General features: G+C 35.4%; 1 protein-coding gene across 3 annotated transcripts in view; it reads left to right on the forward strand.

Moving 5' to 3' along the window:
- The window catches only part of LOC127412801 (SLAIN motif-containing protein-like), a 34,994-nt gene that overhangs the window by 3,379 nt on the left and 10,962 nt on the right, over nucleotides 1–20,653 (forward strand). The window contains exons 2-4 of one of the 3 annotated variants that reach the window (XM_051649450.1): nucleotides 7,214–7,792; nucleotides 17,556–17,695; nucleotides 18,304–18,426. In XM_051649450.1, the coding sequence (XP_051505410.1) occupies nucleotides 7,242–7,792; nucleotides 17,556–17,695; nucleotides 18,304–18,426 (814 nt within the window). In that variant the 5' untranslated portion in view covers nucleotides 7,214–7,241. The remainder of the gene's footprint in view (nucleotides 1–7,213; nucleotides 7,793–17,555; nucleotides 17,696–18,303; nucleotides 18,427–20,653) is intronic. The other 2 variants (XM_051649449.1, XM_051649451.1) reach the window with 2 other exon arrangements.

The following is a 20,653-nucleotide window of genomic DNA, read 5'->3' on the forward strand; positions in this document are numbered from 1 at the left end:
GTCATCAAAATCACATAATGCACACAGAAGATATAAGGCACTTCCTGTTTCCCATTTTTCGCCATAAATTTATTGCTTTGCCATGGCAACACTGTTCAAAATATAAAAAAATCTGTTCGCAATTTAGCATCTACAATGTCTTGGCATGATGTTGCACAAATTTGGTGCCAGTAACATGAATCCCCTAGGAGGAGTGTTTAAAAGTTCATAGCCTGCGATTTTCAGAAAATCCAAAATGGCTGACTTCTGTTGGGCAGAGGCTTTCAGCACGAAAGTTGTCTGGCTTGATGAGATTTATATATGTACAAAGTTTGGTGACTGTAGCTCAAAAGGGATGTGCTATAGAGCCCCCCCGAACATGCCCATTTTCAAGGGGTGCTACAGAGCACCCCCTGCACGCCCCCCTCTGCAACTTTGCCCAGCCCTAATGGCCGACGAAAACTTTGAAAAGAAGATGAATATATATAGCTGCAAGCAGCGATGGCGGGCCCAAGCATCATGGGCCCATTTCCACCCAGTGGCTTTCGGAAAACAATGCAAGGTGGACACTAGAGCCCGATCGATATGGGATTTTTGATACCGATACCGATTTTAGAGAGGGAAAATTCACTGATTACCGATATGGTGGGCGATATATTAAATTTTGGAGCTGGAATGAATGTGGATTTTTCACCGATTGACTATGCAAAGGTACTCAGAAGGCTGCTTTCTTAAATATTTTTTATCTAAGAATATTTGACATTATTATTATACATTGTCAACAAATTCTAGAAATGAACTGAGAAAATAATGAATAAATAAAAATAAAATAAATAGCTAAATAAACATCAGCACTGTTTAGTATCAGTCAAATGCTGACCATTAAAATAAAGAATACATAGAAATAAAATAAATAGCTAAATAAACATCAGTACTGTTTAATATCAGTCAAATGCTGACTATTAAAATAAAGAATACATAAAAATAAAATAAATAGCTAAATAAACCAGTACTGTTTAATATCAGTCAAATGCTGACTATTAAAATAAAGAATAAATAAAAATAAAATAAATAGCTAAATAAACATCAGTACTGTTTAATATCAAATGCTGACTATTAAAATAAAGAATAAATAAAAATAAAATAAATAGCTAAATAAACATCAGTACTGTTTAATATCAGTCAAATGCTGACTATTAAAATAAAGAATAAATAAAAATCAAATAAATAGCTAAATAAACATCAGTACTGTTTAATATCAGTCAAATGCTGACCATAAAATAAAGAATACCTAAAAATAAAATAAATAGCTAAATAAACATCAGTACTGTTTAATATCAGTCAAATGCTGACTATTAAAATAAAGAATAAATAAAAATCAAATAAATAGCTAAATAAACATCAGTACTGTTTAGTATCAGTCAAATGCTGACCATAAAATAAATACATAAAAATAAAATAAATAGCTAAATAAACATCAGCACTGTTTAATATCAGTCAAATGCTGACTATTAAAATAATGAATAAATAAAAATAAAATAAATAGCTAAATAAACATCAGCACTGTTTAGTATCAGTCAAATGCTGACCATTAAAATAAAGAATACATAGAAATAAAATAAATAGCTAAATAAACATCAGTACTGTTTAATATCAGTCAAATGCTGACTATTAAAATAAAGAATACATAAAAATAAAATAAATAGCTAAATAAACCAGTACTGTTTAATATCAGTCAAATGCTGACTATTAAAATAAAGAATAAATAAAAATAAAATAAATAGCTAAATAAACATCAGTACTGTTTAATATCAAATGCTGAATATTAAAATAAAGAATAAATAAAAATAAAATAAATAGCTAAATAAACATCAGTACTGTTTAATATCAGTCAAATGTTGACTATTAAAATAAAGAATAAATAAAAATAAAATAAATAGCTAAATAAACATCAGCACTGTTTAATATCAGTCAAATGCTGACTATTAAAATAATGAATAAATAAAAATAAAATAAATAGCTAAATAAACATCAGCACTGTTTAGTATCAGTCAAATGCTGACCATTAAAATAAAGAATACATAGAAATAAAATAAATAGCTAAATAAACATCAGTACTGTTTAATATCAGTCAAATGCTGACTATTAAAATAAAGAATACATAAAAATAAAATAAATAGCTAAATAAACCAGTACTGTTTAATATCAGTCAAATGATGACTATTAAAATAAAGAATAAATAAAAATAAAATAAATAGCTAAATAAACATCAGTACTGTTTAATATCAAATGCTGAATATTAAAATAAAGAATAAATAAAAATAAAATAAATAGCTAAATAAACATCAGTACTGTTTAATATCAGTCAAATGTTGACTATTAAAATAAAGAATAAATAAAAATAAAATAAATAGCTAAATAAACATCAGCACTGTTTAATATCAGTCAAATGCTGACTATTAAAATAAAGAATACCTAAAAATAAAATAAATAGCTAAATAAACATCAGTACTGTTTAATATCAGTCAAATGCTGACTATTAAAATAAAGAATAAATAAAAATCAAATAAATAGCTAAATAAACATCAGTACTGTTTAATATCAGTCAAATGCTGACCATAAAATAAAGAATAAATAAAAATAAAATAAATAGCTAAATAAACATCAGTACTGTTTAATATCAGTCAAATGCTGACTATTAAAATAAAGAATAAATAAAAATCAAATAAATAGCTAAATAAACATCAGTACTGTTTAGTATCAGTCAAATGCTGACCATAAAATAAAGAATACCTAAAAATAAAATAAATAGCTAAATAAACATCAGTACTGTTTAATATCAGTCAAATGCTGACTATTAAAATAAAGAATAAATAAAAATAAAATAAATAGCTAAATAAACATCAGTACTGTTTAGTATCAGTCAAATGCTGACCATTAAAATAAATACATAAAAATAAAATAAATAGCTAAATAAACATCAGCACTGTTTAATATCAGTCAAATGCTGACTATTAAAATAAAGAATAAATACAAATAAAATAAATAGCTAAATAAACATCAGTACTGTTTAGTATCAGTCAAATGCTGATCATTAAAATAAAGAATAAATAAAAATCAAATAAATAGCTAAATAAACATCAGTACTGTTTAATATGTTACACCGTATTCTGCTATACAAGTTCAAGGGAAACTTTCAGTGGTGGAAAACCAGACTTTTAAATATTACATTTTATAAATGCAACGAATGGAATTGTTTGGTTGAAGGGGTACCAAACTGTGAATCCTGAACAAAACAGTTTGGTGAATACATGTTTACTCATTAGCTTCCACTCAGCTGACAACAATAGCCTAGTTTCCATCCACTTTTCATGCTATTTTATTATCAACAAAGTGAAAATGCAGAATTTTTTTTTTTTCTGAAATTTGCCATCTTCTGCCTGTTTCCATTCAAATGGCCTTTTATAGATAAAACTTGTGTGCGTGATGACGTCATGCCTAAAAAAACACTTTGTCGCACAAGTTTTGGTTTATCGCAAAAGAAATCTGCTCTTAAGCCGTTTTCATACAGAAATGTGTGTTTATCGCTAATTCGCCTCCCAGATGTCACAAATTTTTTTCCTCCGAAGTTTTGGTAAAATGCGGAGAGTATTGAGACAATTCATTGAAACTAGCCAGCTTACTGTCATTTTAATTTCACAAATAAAAGCAATCAGAAGAGGAGGAATTGCAATCAAAAGGGAACTGTTGCCCTTCTGATAGGACTGTAATTTTGGTCCTGATGTTGCACCTATCGCAGGTTGCCACCGGTTCTGACCTGAAGGTGAATCATCATGGCCCTGTTCAAGCTGGCAACCTGCACCAAGTAGTGGGGGAAACATTCGGTCTTAGTATAAGGACCATCCATCAATGTGTATGTTGTGTGCACAACTATTAAAGAAAAACTGATGCAGTGCAATATCAGGGTTTACATATGATACATTCCTGATATTCAATAGGCTATTTTGAACAATCATCTAATCTAAAGCATTGCCATCTCAACTGCAGTATGTCCCACAACTTTTAACGACCAGCTGAACTTTATTATCATCTAAAATTAATTTTAGCGTCATAATGCAATTTACATTTTCAGAAGAAGCTCAGCAAATGCGATCCAAGGTAAAGAGGGTTAGATTTAAAATATTTAAAAGTTTAAAAAGGTTTAAAAGCTTGTTTTCTGAAAGTGAACTCCGCATTGGACAAATAGTTCTGATAGTTTATTGAATTGTAGAAAATGTCATTCAGCCGACTTTATTCTTCTACAGAACAGGGTACAGCTAATTTAAGTTTGTGTAAAGAAAAGGCATATATAGGTCTAAAAATAAATACAAAATTGTTAGGTAATTAATTTTTTTAATTTAATGCGTTTTTCGTTTGGTAATTTATTTAATTTAATACAGGGAATTTTGCCAGCATTTTTTCAAAAGTAAGCTAAACAATTATTTAATATAATTGGGCTATATGTTAGTGTTCCAAAAAAGCACACTGAAGCTTTTCTTCTAGTATTGTGTATTTATTTTTAATTTAAAACATCTTTGTGCACAGAAATTATATGTTTTTTGTATTCTGGGCTAATTCCGTGACTGCCGTCTTTTATTTTGAATGGTGTGGAAAAGCAACTTTAATAAATAAACGGATGTCTACCGTGATTAAATTAATAGCAAAGAGTGGCCATTCATTTGTTCTCCGTGCACTTGTCAATGTGCATGTCTTGATACATTAGTGTTGGCACTCCTGGAAGTGTCATGTTTGCAGTGATCGGATCTTTATGGCGTTCAGATCAATCCATAATCATGTAAAATAAATTGGCTTTCAAGGATCCTATACCTTGTCATCATGATTAACACAGGCTTACGATTGGGGTAAATTCTGTCATGTGACACTACATTTTTGCGTTAATGCCAATTTTCTCGACAAAAAGTGTTTCCAAACCAGTTTTTCGTGACATTTGATGTATCGACATAGAGTTTAAGCACTAGAGTTAAACGGAAGAATATTATGTGGACACTTGTGAAATTTTAGCAGTAATTTGCGTTTCCATCAATCCAATCCTTGGATGTAAACATAGTTACTGAAAGTAGCTAAGTGATTAGCTAGTTAGCTATAAGCTCGTTGTCACGGAGAGTAAAAGACGGACATTGTTTATTTTACTTTCCAGCATTGTGTCTCACCAACTACATAATAACATAGCATGAAATCAACACTCATCAGACACAATCCACCACTGCACCGTTGTCTGCTGAGATGCAAAAAGATGCTCTCTTACCTTTCAATCTGCTACATTACTGACTGCACTGACAAACTATAGCTGGCTAACAGCAAACAGACATGAGTGACATGGTTGTCAGGGACAAGGTTAATGTTATATTAGTTATATCGAAAAGGGAAAATGATGGGGTCATTGTTTATTAAGTTTATTCAAGTATGTATTTCACAAACTAGTTAACTTACCGAGACACCGCTTAACTCCGCCCTGTCTGCAGAGCTCTGTCAGTTCAGCTCTGTAAACAGTGGAGTCGGAGCGCACTCTGCTGGACAAACTACGCTATGACACCAATTCTAAAGCATTGTTTTCTGCATTATATGTTCTGAAAAAAGTTTTCATATCGGCGCATATCGGTAAAATATACGCCGATACTGATATATCGGTGAAAGGCTAATATCGGCCGATATATCGGTCGGGCACTAGTGGACACATGCATTTGACATTATTCTAAACAATTTTGAAGCAATTTGGGTAAATACAAGAGGACTATTTTAAAGTCTATTGTAAGAGCCACACTTCCTGCTGCCAGGTGGTGGCGTTATGACCGTGTCCCAAAATAGTCATATCCATGTGATTAACCCCAAAGTCTAAATATACATCTCAATTTTGATCTAAATCACACATTGCACACAAGATATGAGACACTTCCTGTTTCCCATTTTCACCATTAATTTAATGCCTCGCATATCAAAAATCTGTTCTCAATTTAGCATCTTCAGTGTCTTGGCATAATGTTGTCTAAATGTGGTGTCAGTTTCATAAATCCCCTAGGAGGAGTATTTAAAAGTTCAGAGACTACAATAGAAAAAATATCCAAAATGGCCAACTTCATGTTGGGCAGACCTAATGACTATAATTATGAAAGTTGTCCAGCTTAATGAGAACTATATACACTACTGTTCAAAAGTTTAGGGTCACTTACTCATTCTTTATTTATTTTATTTTTTTTTCACATTTTAGAATAATAGTAAAGTCATCACAACTATGGAATAATAGAAATGGAAATATGGTAATTATGTTGTGACTAAAAAAATCCAAAATAAATCCAAATTATGTTATATTTTAGCATCTTCAAAGTGGCCACACTTTGCCTAGATTTTGCAGAAATGTACTCTTGACATTTTCTCAACCAACGTCTTGAGGTATCACCCTTGGATGCTTTTTAAACAGTATTGAAGGAGTTCCCATCTATATGCGGGGCACTTAGTGGTTGCTTTTCTTAATTATTCGGTCCAAGTCATCCATTTCAAAAACTTTAGTTTTTTAAATAAAATTGTAGTTTTGTAATTAAATTAAAATGTTGGCACAATTATATTTTTGTCTACAAAACTAATTTCAAACATTTAAGCATACGCCTTCAGATCAAAAGGTTTTTAAGATCATAAGAAACATTTCAGGCAAGTGTTTCAAAACTTTTGAGCGGTAGTGTATGTACCAATTTTGGTGACTGTATTGGAATTGTGATATAATCAATGAAAAGTGAAACAATCTGTCTGTAAACAATTGTTGGAAAAATTACTCATGTCATGCACAAAGTAGATGTCCTAAACAACTTGCCAAAACTATAGTTTGCTAATATTTAATCTGTGGAGTGGTTAAAAAATGAGTTTTAATGACTTCAACCTAAGTGTATGTAAACTTCTGACTTCAACTGTATGTAGTCTTTACATGGGACACGTACTTATATGTACATAAACACATTCACATATAAACATGCAAATGTAATAAAATTGGAGTTACACACAAGGAATAGGCATGAAAACTGAATAAAATGATTACATTACCAAGAAAAGACAATACAAGTGTGCAAGTGTGTGAACCAGTGTACTTTGAGAAGTGCTGTTGTTGAGGTTGTTGAATTTTTAATTCAATAATTATAATTATTATGATTATAATTATTTGTTCTTCTTTTATAATAATCGTGTCAAGCTGTTATTATCCTCCACAGTGTAGAAGAATGGTTGTTCCTGATGGTGGAAGTGTGCTTCAGCCAGCAGATGATTGTACTACAGATGAAGAGATGTCCAGTTCAGAGCCGGGATTTGATCAGAACCTGACCGGGATGGAGCTGGAGGAGGTGCGTAAGCTGCAGGAGCTGGTGCGACGTTTGGAGGTCCAAAATCAAGCCCTGCGAAACAGGGGCAGCAAACTCGTGCTGGGGGGTGCCAGCAACAGCCACCTCATGACCGGAAGTAACATTAACAACCTCACAGACTCTTCTCACAGAGCTGAGGAGCTGTCACCTCCTCCGGGGAGCAGCAGCAGTGAGGAGATGTCTCCACTGCCTGACGCCTCCAGAAGGGATGATGAACAGGCCGGGTTCTTGAATCTGCCCTGTGCCTCTGGCTCCAAACAAACACAGCAACAGTTTGAGACGAGTTTGTCTCCAGATAGCTGTGATTCAGAGACACTTGGAGGAAGTGATGCTGGTATGGACCACTCCGCTCTGGATGAGGTGGATGTGCTGGACTTGGAGACGTGCACAGAGGCAGATGATGAAGACCGCTGGTAGGTTTAATAATCTTTATGTTGTAGAGTCATATAGAGCTTAAAATACTGTGGGGTGCTCTTTTAAATTCAGAGAAATATGCAGATGACATCATGATGGAAATCCGATACAGTGGGGTTCAAATGTCTCTGGTTGTAAGAGTTCTAATTTAATTCAGTTTTTCTTTCTTTACAAATTATATTATCAGCATAACAATTTGAGTGTATAGTTGAATTTAAAAATGTACATGAATATGAAAATTTCTTCATATATATTTTTGTAACCTTTTGTAACACAAGGGTTCAGTACAATAGCGGTAGACCTATATATCGGTTTTACAGGTTAATCGGTGCCGATAGTTGCTTTTTTGAACCATCGTTTATCTGCAAAAAATCTATGCCAATAGTTTCTTTTTTCCTAATTTTTTATTCCTCATCAATAAACCTCAGCTGGTGAAATATATATTTATATATAAACTCTCTATTTGGTAAATACTTACATATAGGGCAATTTAATGTAGCCAGGTCTCTGACATTTCAAAATAAGAGTCCCCAGTGTATTTCTTACTTGTTTAAAGTTTTGAGTCCCCCAACATCTTATGGAGTTTTGTGTTCCTTGCCACAGTCGCCTTCAGCTCGCTCACAGGGATTCTAAATACAATTATGAATTAATAATTTACAATCATATTTAATCAAACTACACAATGATCACTCTAAGACTCTATAGATATTACAGTTTCATTATTAGTTCCTTTTTGTTAATGCATGATTTCCTGTAAAGCTGCTTTGAAACGATGTGTGTTGTGAAAAGCACTATACAAATAAAAATGACTTGACTTGACTTGTTATGCACCAAATCTTAATTTTTCTCGTTATTATTGAGATTTTGGTTGCACAATAAACTGCTTTTGGGATTTTATTCATTTTGGAATGTTGTAGCCTCAGTGTCAGTGTTTATCATTTTACAAATTGATTTAATAAAACTATCAGCCGGTTAATCGGTTATCTGGCTTTTCCAACACCTTAGTTATCGGCAGGGCTTGAGTTGAGGGGGGATGTGAGGGGATGCCATCCCCCTTGTTGCAAGAAATACCAAAAAGCATCCCTCTTGTAAAACCACCATCCCCCCTTACCATCCCCTTTAGATCAGTTGTGTTATGTATTACTTAGAAATAATTATGCAAGTAAAATATTTAATTTTCTACTTTTGATAAATAACAGACTTTAAATAAGGGCGATTAACCAATCAGAATTATATTTTTGCCAGGTTGCTAGATTTCTATAGGTGAAATCCCCCAGTCAGATCTTTACACTTGTACAGTTTGGAAATATTCTGCCAGTGTGGCGCTTTAGTTACACAATCTGGCAACCTTGCGAGCTCTTTCTCCACTGCGAAAAGATGCCGGGTTTCTGAAAACACTGGCAAACAGGTATATCGGAGCATAGTGATGTGATGACCTGTCCTTCCAGGTTTTCAAAAGTTTCGCGCACTTTCAAAAATGGCCAAGAGAACAGTTTGTGAAAATATTTTGTCTTTCTTTAAAAAGAAGAGAACAGAAGCTGAGATATTGCTATGACGAGTGTAGACTTGCAACATGTACGTGTATGTTTTTAATTCAAACCATTTTCAGGGTTTCGCCCATAAAACGCTTTTGTGTGTAGAGCCACTGTTTAACCTCCTGAGACCCCCTGCGTGACTGCTGTGTGCATTTTCCGTTTCCCTTTTTGATTTGTAACTAGTAGCACCTAATAAACATGCAAAATAGAAAATAAAAAAATTCTAGATCAAATCGTTTTCCTAAAAATGTACACTATATGGCCAAAAGTTTGTGGACACCCCCTTCTAATTAACGAATTTGGTTACTCCATTAAATCCAGTAAAGAAAAATCTTAACGTTTCTTTATGTAATGGCTTGGGCTTTGTGTGCTTCCAAATTTGTGGTAACAGTTTGGGGATAGCCCTTTTCTGTTCCAGCATGACAATGCCCCTGTGAACAAAGTGAGGTCCATAAAGAAATGGTTTACTGTGTCTGGCGTGGATAGAAATTGACTGGCCTGCACAAAGCCCAGACCTGTACCCCTCTGATCACTTTTGGGGTGAACTGGAACAGCAACTGTAAGTCAGGCCCCATCGACCAACATCAGTTCCTGACCTCACTGATAGCCTTGTGTCTGAATGAGAGCAAATCTCTGCAGCCATGTTACTACATACAGTATAGTGGAAAGCCTTCCCAGAAGAGTGGACGCTGTTATTACAGCAAAGGGGGAAATTGATGCCTAAGGTTTTGAAATCAAATATCCATCAAGCACATATGGTGTCCACAATCTTTTAGCCATATAGTGTATGTCCACATATGTGGACAGCAAGACTACATTGTGAAATTTTGAATAACACAAAGCTATAAAAAGTCTTTTCATCAAATAGTTTACTTTTCCAGGAGTTTTTGATGTTACAGACATTACAGCTGATTTTCTTTAAAGCTGAATAAATAATTCTGATTCAAAGTAATGGCCAGCATCATACAATCACTGCCAACCATGTTAAAATAAAATGTTGCATTATAAAATTCTGAATCTATGTACTGATTATCATTGTCCCATGTCTGCTAAACACGTTGAGTGGTCCAAACATCATCTGCAGCCTGAAACTGAACTTTTAGTTGGATTTTAGGATTGAATGCATTTAGCTGCATTAAAAGCTATAGGATGTTTCCTTGCTCCCTTGGTCCTTATTTAGTGAATGACTTAACCTCCAGTGTGCTGTCTGTCTGCACTGGTCTCAGAACAGGTATAAATCCTCTGAAAGCAACATTTTTCAACTTTTGGATGAACCCATTTATTCTCATGGTAATACACAGTTAATATAGGAATGCATTGTATCGCACAGAGATAACAAAATAAAATATAACAAAATGTATATTAAAATGAAGCAAAATGACCCACAGATGTGTTAATTTTGAAAGTTATTCAAAATAACTAACATGTTTTTTCTACTTTTGAGGAAATACAGTACGAGTTTCCACATATGTGGACATCATGTTTATCAGGGTGCTGATGCGCCAAAAATTTACAGATTTTTTTAATGCGGCATATCAAACAAAATTAGAGACTCTCCTTTTTACAACCAAACAGGTTTCAGTGAAAAAAAACATAAAGAGTTTTGTTACCAGAAGCACTTTTGTTGGTGCTGCATCCGTTGGAGCGCTTCACGGAAATCGACGGCATGCTGTTGTGTCACGTGACTTGGTGAGCCAGAAGTTAACCCTTTACATGACAGTCTAGTGTCTTGTGAACAGTATTCAGTCGGGTTTTATTCATTTAAATTCAAAATACAACATCCACGCATGTTGAGGCGGGGTCGCACGAGGTTTAGAAACAGCCCAAACTTCCTTTACTAGTTCGGTTTTTGGAGTAGATGCATATTATGGCCACATGATCTAAGGGTCAATGAAGTGACGCTCATTTTTTTCCAGATCTGTTCAATTAAAAATACATGAAAATGCAATTCATTTACTTGAATACACCTCTTTTATAATAAGCGTATTTTAAATTTCTGAGTTTAAAGTCATATTGATGTTTTCTCTGGGGCTTAAAGTACAAAATTTCATGTGGTGTCCAGAGACAGTACAAAAAAGAGCGGACCCCTTTAGACCCTCAAGACTGAGCGTGAAGTTTTTAAAAACATCTAATAATTATTTTGACATTTTTATGAAAAGGCACATTTTGTTCAAGTCATGTGGTGTGTAACCCTGAGAAAACTTCTTGATATTTTTACTAAAAAATTCATAATATTTTATAAAAAATATTTCTTTTCTTTACCTTGAAAAATGTGTTTGAAAAGTTTTTGGAAATTAATGATTAAGTTGTTTATAATACTTTTTACTTGATGGTTACACCAAATGACAATTTTAAAGTTTGAATTTTGTAGAAAATGCTAGAAAGTCTTTTCAAAAATGTATGAAACCAAATTGGATAAAAAGATTACATTTCTGAGAAAATGACACCAGTGTTTTAAACTAGATTTTTAAAAGATTTCTCATTTTAATACCTTGGACAACCTTATTTGTCAATGACCCATAAGTATTAGTATTTTTTGATTACACCAGTGGTTCTCAACCTATTTTTATGAAATTAAATTTTTTCTTACACACAAAAATATTTTAGCCTATTTCTTCTTTTTTTTTTTTAGGATTTACACATTTCTGTTTCAGCTTTTTTTTTTTTTTTTTTTCTCCCCAATTTGGAATGCCCAATTCCCAATGTGCTCTAAGTCCTCGTGGTGGCGTAGTGACTCGCCTCAATCCATGTGGCGGAGGACGAATCTCAGTTGCCTCCGCGTCTGAGACCATCAATCCGTGCATCTTATCACGTGGCTTGTTGAGCGGGTTACCGCGGAGACGTAGTGCGTGTGGAGGCTTCACGCTATTCTCCGCGGCATCCACGCACAACTCACCACGTGCCCCACCGAGAGCGAGAACCACATTATAGTGACCACGAGGAGGTTACATTTGTACGTTCGTTCACTTAGAGACATTTTCCAAGACCATGTCATGCAATTATTATTATTATTATTATTATTTTGTTTAATTGGTCTACAAAAGGAATCAAATCTACTCAAACACTCTCAAGTGCCCATTCACTCATGTGCCATCTGCAGTGAAAGCCATTTACACATCTGCCCAAAGTAAGCCTATCATTATTATTTTGTCTTTATTCTTTTGATTAACACTTTTATACACTCATCTTTGCAGTAGTAGCAGTGTCATCATAAATGATAATAACAAGTGTAATCGGCCCATATTATGGCTGTATATAGCATGTTAGCGCATTAGCGTCATGAATTCAGAATGTAAACAATCCTCGTATGTAAGCAATGCTCAGCTGTTTAGAACATCTTTTTACCGCTGAACGAAGAATGAAGAAGAACATCTCTGGAAGTATATTGGGGCCCCCAACCATGACTTTTGTGGTTATCAGCATTGTCACAAATGCTGTCGACTGAGCTTACCGGTAACTTTTATTGAACCCGGACCATTCCTTTAACATGGTCAGACAAATTTGATTTTAGTTGCCTAAAAAATAAAGAGTAGTAATTTTACGACATTGCTACAAATAGTTCAAAATCCTAAAACTTGTGTATTTCCAGGTTCAAATTAGATTGTAAAGCCCAGATTTTAAATATAGACCCAAACCTTTGAACTCCACTGTATATGCCAAAGAATTATGATGCAGTGTAAAAAGAGAATGTTTTTGATTTTATCACTGCAACTATCTGTTTGACACTGTGCTATGCAGATTTGTCAGGTTAACAGATTCATACAGTTCATAACATTTTAGACACTAAAGTTTAAACTGTGTGTTCATTCTGGTGATTTGTGATTGTGCTGTCGCTCTGAATGTGAAAGAGTGCTTTACTACACACATTAGTGACTGAGACACTGGGAGTCTGTTTGCAGACAGTATACAACAAATGAGTTGCTTTCTCAAGTCTACATTGGAGATAGGGGATGTCTGTAATTTCTTAATTTGTTAGGCTTTGTTTCCACATTGTCTGGAACTGGCAGCTTTTGGGATATAACAGGCTTTTCTGGCCTTGTCCAAATTGCATGTTACAGCACTGATCACCAATTAGCAGCTTAACTCAGGCAAAACCAACAAAGAAGTAATGATGGACAGTTATAATGCCGTCCATATGGTTTCATGAGGTTAATAGAGCCAAATTTGGTTGCTAGCAGCATTGGGTCACTTTGCTGTTTAGTGGTAAGCAGCTTTGAGTGGATTATGCTTCATGTGATACAGCTCATTCTAGTTGGAACGATGAAAAGAGAGTTTTGTTGTGATCTGGATGTTGACCAGAAAAGGTTTTAGGTTTTAATAGGAATCAATGTTGTAAATGCATGTTTCAATGTCGTTGTTAAATGTTAAATAAGTCCTAGTAGGAATGCACATATCCTCACAGAAACTGATATATGATGTAACAGTATCTGTGAGCTCGTCCAGGTCTGTGGCTGCAGCCTCAAAAACACTCCAATCAGTGCAGTCAAAGCAGGCTTGTAGTTCCAGCTCTGCTTCGTTGGTCCATCTCTTTACAGTCCTTACTACTGGCTTAGCAGATTTTAATTTCTGTCTGTATGTTGGAAGAAGATGAACCAGACATTGATCAGATAGTCCCAAAGCTGCTCTAGGAACAGAGCGATATGCATCCTTTATTGTTGTGTAGCGATGGTCCAGTATGTTCCTGTCTCTGGTGGGGCATGTAATGTGCTGTTTGTATTTGGGCAGTTCATGTGTGAGGTTTGCTTTGTTAAAATTCTCAAGAATAATAATAACTGAGTCCAGGTATTATTGTTCTGTGTCTGTGATTTGATCAGCCAGCTGTTACAGCGCGGCATTCAAACACACATTTGGTGCGATATACACACTCACCAGAATAAATGAGGAAAACTCCTGCGGCGAGTAGAAAGGCTTACAGTTAATAAAGAGCGCTTCCAAATTAGGACAGCACATCTTCTTTAACGTTGTTACATCTGTACACCAACTTTCATGATGTAAAAGCATGTTCCACCACCTCTCGTTTTCCCCGTTAACTCCGTGATGCGATCCACTCTGAACAGCTGAAAGCCCGGCAGATGTAATGCACTGTCCGGAATGGCTTCACTCAGACAGGTTTCTGTGAAGCACAAGGCAGCAGAGGTTGAAAAGTCCTTGTTTGTGCGGGTGAGGAGATGTAGTTCATCCGTTTTGTTAGGAAGAGAGTGGAGATTCGCAAGATGAATGCTCGGCAGCTTTGTTCGAAAGCCCCGCCGACGGAGCTTGACCAGTGCACCTGCTCGTCTCCCTCGCCTGCGTCTCATAGCGCATTTAAACAACACAGCCGCGCCTCCGACTAAAATGTCAAACAAATGTCCGAATATTCCAAATCCGGGAAAAGATTGACTGGTATATGCTGTCGAATGTTCAGCAATTAGTTTCTGGTAAAACTGACTGGAAAAATATTACTAAACACAGGACAAACAAACAAAAACAACAAAACAATAGAAGCGCTCCACACCGAGGCGGCCTTCTGCGGCACCATCATGATGTATGAATAGGAAGGATAAGAAATAGGAAATAAGTACATGCTTTACATGAGGTTTGCCATTTTTTTCCCCCTGAAAGTCCTTAATACACACCATTAAATAATATTTTAAAACTTTTTATATAATTTGGCAGAATTACAGCTTGATTGGAAATAACGGCCATTAAAAATGTTCTGCTCACAACTGCATTTACCTTGATTTTTCTTTGTTTTCTTCAAATATCTTGCCTCATATTTCTCTTCAAGCATGCTCTTTATTGACACTTTTGTCAACTTGGTTAACAAGTACACTAACGTATAAAAAAACAAAAACATATTTGGGGCCAAATTGTTCGGTGTGGTGGAAATTACACCACAACTGTGCTTTTGAAAAATGTATAGAAATAATTTCCCCACAATAAATATTAAAAAAAATTTTTTATGATTATTCCACTCTTTGTTTAGATTGTAATAGTTTTAAACTAGTAATAATTTGTATTTTTGTAATGGATTTTCAGTGTGTAATATTGAGACAAACAGTAAAATCTATACATAAAAGGCTTTGGGGAAGCACTAAAAGAAATAATGAAGGCTTGGTAAAAAAAATGTCCTATTTATTTTTATGAGACCTTCATATAACAAAAAGAAAGAAAAGTTGAAATCTGTTAAGTTTTAATAAAAACTAGAATTAGGCAATATGACAATATATCGTTTTTTCCGATTAATCAGTGCCGATAGTTGCTTATTGGAACTATTGGTTATTGGCAAAAATAAATGCAGATAGTGTTTATTTATAATTATTATTTTTTATATTCCTCCGTGGCCAGCGCTGGAGGACTGTACAGTTAGAATGGCTTGGTTGTACAACCAAGCGAGGGCATGCAAAGAAACATGTGACTATATGGAAATGTACCCCGTCAGCACAAACATTCTGTCTCCAACTTCATATCTTGTGAATCATTATAAACCTTATTCCTCATTAAACCTTATCTGGTGAAATATATAGGCTCTGATTTGGTAAATTCTTAAATATAGAGCATTGTAATGGAGCCAAGTCTCCGTCATTTCAATATAAGAGCCCCTTGTGTGTTTTGGCCTTGTTTTCAGATACAATTCCGGCATTATGCACCAAATCATTATTTTTATTTTTATTTTTTTTCTGGTTATAATTTGGATTTTAGTTAACCCTTTAAGCTCTGAAGGTGTTTTCAAAGATTTTCTGTTTCAGTGGCATGCCCAAAATTAAAGGCTTATAACTCTACAAAAAAGAGAGTGAAAAAACAAACAAAAAAACTTATTTGACATAATATATCTCAGGGTGTAAATAAGGTAGCTCCCACTTTTGTTTTGTTCCTAATCATGTCACCTGTAACTGAGTAAAATGTTATGTTGATATGACAAAGCAATCAAAAGTTAAAGCATTACAAAAATAATTTATCCTAGTGTCCAAAAGCCTCTCCAAACAAATAAAACATAATAATTTTACATAAGAACTAATTACACATGCAAATACAACGATTAAAGTTATGCTGTCTCTCCAAAGAATGCAGGCATGAGTAACGAGATCTCATTCAGTTCCATTCTGTGTCATTTGAGTCATCATTGAGTGCGTGTCATGTACTTGGCACCATCTAGTGGTGGCCATATGTAATTAAATGATCCTCTCTGCTCATATTTGGATGACTTCCACCTCTAGTTGCAGTGATCTGAATCCTAATACGATTTGTTTTACCGTTCCATAACGCTGGACAACATACTACATCATTTCCAATGAAGTAATTTGATCAAGGAAAGCTAAAATTTTTTTAGGCTGATAGCACATTATGTGCTATGTGCACATTATGCACATTATTATAGATTACAATAATATGTGCCATGCAAAATTAATAAAACATTATCAAAACGGAACACTTCCGATTTGTCTGCAAATTTCAAAGCATAATGCCTACATCCATTGTAAAGTACAGCTTCTAAGTTTTTATTTTTTTCTCGACAACCCAAGCTTAAAGGGTTAAACAATAAATTGCAATTGGGATTTTATTCATTTTGGACTCTTGTAGTCTGTGCCCATCATAGTAAGAAAAGACTACTAACATTCTATAAATCGATTTTAAAAACTCTCAGCTGATAAATCGGTTATCGGCCTTTACCACCTTCGTTATCGATATCTGCAAAATCCACTATCGGTCGGCCTCTAATAAAACCCATTCAGTTTTTAATTGGGTCTATTGTAACCCAAGTTTTCTTACATTTTCTGACTCCAGGTGAGTGAATAAAACATGACGTTTGAATATATGTTTCTTTAGAGAACTTATTTTATGAACGCTGTCAATAGAGACTGGCGACAGACCCTGGTTTCAATACTCAAGTAAATGAATGTTTGTGTCTGTAAAGAGAGGGAGAGTTTATCGTCACAGACGATTGCGTAGTGATTTAATGAACTCATCCATGATGGATGCAAGCCAGCATGTGTGCCAGTAAACGCTGCCCATTAATGGCCATTATGTTCAACAAGCACATATGTGTGGTGTTGGATGTCCACATACTCTTGGCCATATAGTGTATATAAACAGTTAAAAAACATAGCATCTCAGGTGTCATGTCCCTGCTGTGGAGAACTTTGTAACATTTCTATATCATATTTCTCCTCTAAATCTAATTTTTATACGAGTTACATGAGTGACATTTTGTAGACATATAAGTGGGCGCTCTCTTGTCTCTCTGTAGGTTGTACGTGTCGCCAAAGAAGCAGGTTGTGGCAGAAAAGGGGCCCGAGTCTCCATTGAAATGGTGCAGGAAGGTTCTGGATCACCCCAGTCCAGAGACTGAAGTCGCCTGTCGGACTCTCATCAACCGACTAGACCAGAGTATGAAAGCATTTCTGCTGTGGATCACTTGTCTTTTTTAGATTCAACATTGTATGGTAGTTTATGTTTAGATTTAAACTGCCATGTGAACAAGCAAAGTGTTAGTAGATTACACATAATACTGAGGCCCTGTTTACACCTGGCAATAACATGTATCTCCAGTGTGTATCCTTTGACCACTTGATCATATTGTGGCAGGAAGGGTCTCTGATTTCATGACTACATACGTTATGACATGTTTTCCACTGTGCACACTGGTGATTTCTGTATTTTATGCTCTATTTAGGCCTTTCGTATAGCATCTGTCAAGCCATGAAACTGCCCCGCAGCATACAGAATTAGTAGACTCAATGAAATCACATGACTATTCGAAATAATCACAGCTACTGACTTTATTCACTGTCTAAAAATGTCATTGTTTGAAGTTATTGGCATTTATTCCTGTGCATATTAGTAGTACATAGCTTTGGGGAAAAAGCTATAAATATAGTTTCTTAGAAGGTTAGTAATTCATTAACTGTTTTCATTACTACTAACCAGAAATGTTAGCATGTACTTTAAATTACATGCTTTTTATGGCAATGTTCTGTTTTTTTTTTTCACGGTAGCCACGCGGTGGAAGAACGTGTACAGCAGCCCATCTCAGGCGGCTGAGGCTGGCGTCTCGGCACCCTCCTCTGCTGGGTACCACAAATCAACTAACAAAACGCTACTAACCTCTGGCAGCTCAGGTATGGCATTAACCCAACACACTGCACATCACATGCCTTAAAACCTCTTTAACAACACAAACACACACATACTTAAGCCTGTTTCACACACCAGTATTTCCTGTAATAATAGGCATAAATTATAATATATTACAAACTTGATACTCTAATTTACATAGGGAGGAAATGTAATTTACATGGAATGGAACTCAAATCTTAAAATGCAGAATATACTGTAAATTGCTTAAAGGAATGTTTCAGGTGTAATACAAGTTAAGCTGAATAATGTTGATTACCACAACAACAACAACAAAAGACAGTTTTGTTTCATCCCTAACCAAAATTGGGTTACAGTGAGGCATTTACAATGGAAGTAAATGGGGCCAGTCCATAAACATTAAAATACACATTGTTTCTAAAGTATAGCAACAAGCAACCCCAAATTTGGAATGCTCAATTCCCAATGCACTCCTCGTGGTGGCATAGTGACTCGCCTCAATCCGGGTGGCGTAGGATGAATCTCAGTTGCCTCCGCGTCTGAGATCGTCAACCCGCGTATCTTAGCACGTGGCTTGTTTGAATGCGTTGCCACGGAGACATAGCACGTGTGGAGGCTTCACGCCACCCACCACGGCATCTACACTCAACTCACCACACGCCCCACCGAGAACGAACCACATTATAGCGATCACGAGGAGGTTACCCCATGTGACTCTACCCTCCCTAGCAACCGGGCCAATTTGGTTGCTTGGGAGACCTGGCTGGAGTCACTCAGCACGCTCTGGATTCGAACTAGCGAACTCCAGGGGTGGTAGCCAGCGTCTTTAACACTGAGCTACCTAGGCCCCCACTAATTATTATTAGTATTGTTATTATTATCAAAAATATATTTCCAATATAATTTCTTAACTTAAAAATAACTTCTTAGGTTCCAAAAATAATGATGAAAAGTGGGCTGAGATCCTAATACAGGTACACAGTGAAAACTTTTTTTACTAGTATTTCTATGGCAGTAGAGCATGTTTGTCTATGACTTAATTTTGGTCAAAAGGAAACGTTTTCTAGTTTAAAACATAAATAAATGTATATATTAGTAATCACATTGCAGTTCAAATCGCAATATTTTACAAAAAATAATAGCAATACGATTTTTTGGTCCAAATTGTTCAGCCCTATTACAATGCCTATTCCAAGGCAGAAATGGAATCAAAAGTTGAAACAAATTCATTGAAATTCTTTCTACAAACTGCAGAATCTACTTTCCACAAAATTGTGGAATGTCATAGGCAGGGAAGGACTCATTTTAGCAGCCTTCAAAACACCAAATCATGACCAAATCATCTTAGTAGACAGGATATTACGTCGGATTTGGAAATACTTGGATGTTTGATTCCTTTCTACTTTCGTTTACTCCCTGTTAAGAGGTTTGACATTGACGTTTCGAGCAAGCCTTACTCAAACATGCTCAGGTGTGGTCACAGCTGCTATATGCTGTGTATTTAACAAAGCAGGCGAGTAAGTTCGGGTGTCATGCATTAGCTGTCTAGCAAACATTTGTGGTGTGTGAGGCAAAGTTATAAATAACTGCTTTTGTATTTATTGATTTCTGCTGTTTAATGAACCTCCTTTGGTACCTAAAACAACCTTATTATTTTTGCTGCAACAAACTTACAGTACTTGTCATTTAATCTGATTATCTTGTGCTTATGACATTATGTTAGCTATGAATGACAAGTTTTCACTCTTTGTGTTTTAATATTGCAGATTGCTGAATAAATTACACACAATGTATTGTGCTTTCATACACAAATGCTGGCCCATGTTACCTTGAGTATCAGTCACAGGAATAATGCTTGGCCTTCCTTTTTTTTTGGATTTTCTCACCTTTTGTCCCCAATTTGGAATGCCCAATTCCCAATGCGCTCTAAGTCCTCGTGGTCGTGTAGAGACTCACCTCAATCCTGGTGGCAGAGGACGAATCTCAGTTGCCTCCGCGTCTGAGACTGTCAATCTGCGCATCTAATCACGTGGCTTGTTGAGCGCGTTACCGCGGAGACATAGCACATGAGGAGGCTCACGCTATTCTCCGCGGCATCCACGCACAACTCTCCACATGCCCCACCGAGAGCGAGAACCACATTATAGTGACCACAAGGAGGTTACCCCAATGTAACTCTACCCACCCTAGCAACCGGGCCAATTGGTTGCTCAGGAAGCCTGACTGGAGTCACTCAGCACACCCTGGATT

This window comes from Myxocyprinus asiaticus, chromosome 22, assembly GCF_019703515.2.
Source record: "Myxocyprinus asiaticus isolate MX2 ecotype Aquarium Trade chromosome 22, UBuf_Myxa_2, whole genome shotgun sequence".
In the NCBI taxonomy this organism is placed as follows: Eukaryota; Metazoa; Chordata; class Actinopteri; order Cypriniformes; family Catostomidae; genus Myxocyprinus; species Myxocyprinus asiaticus.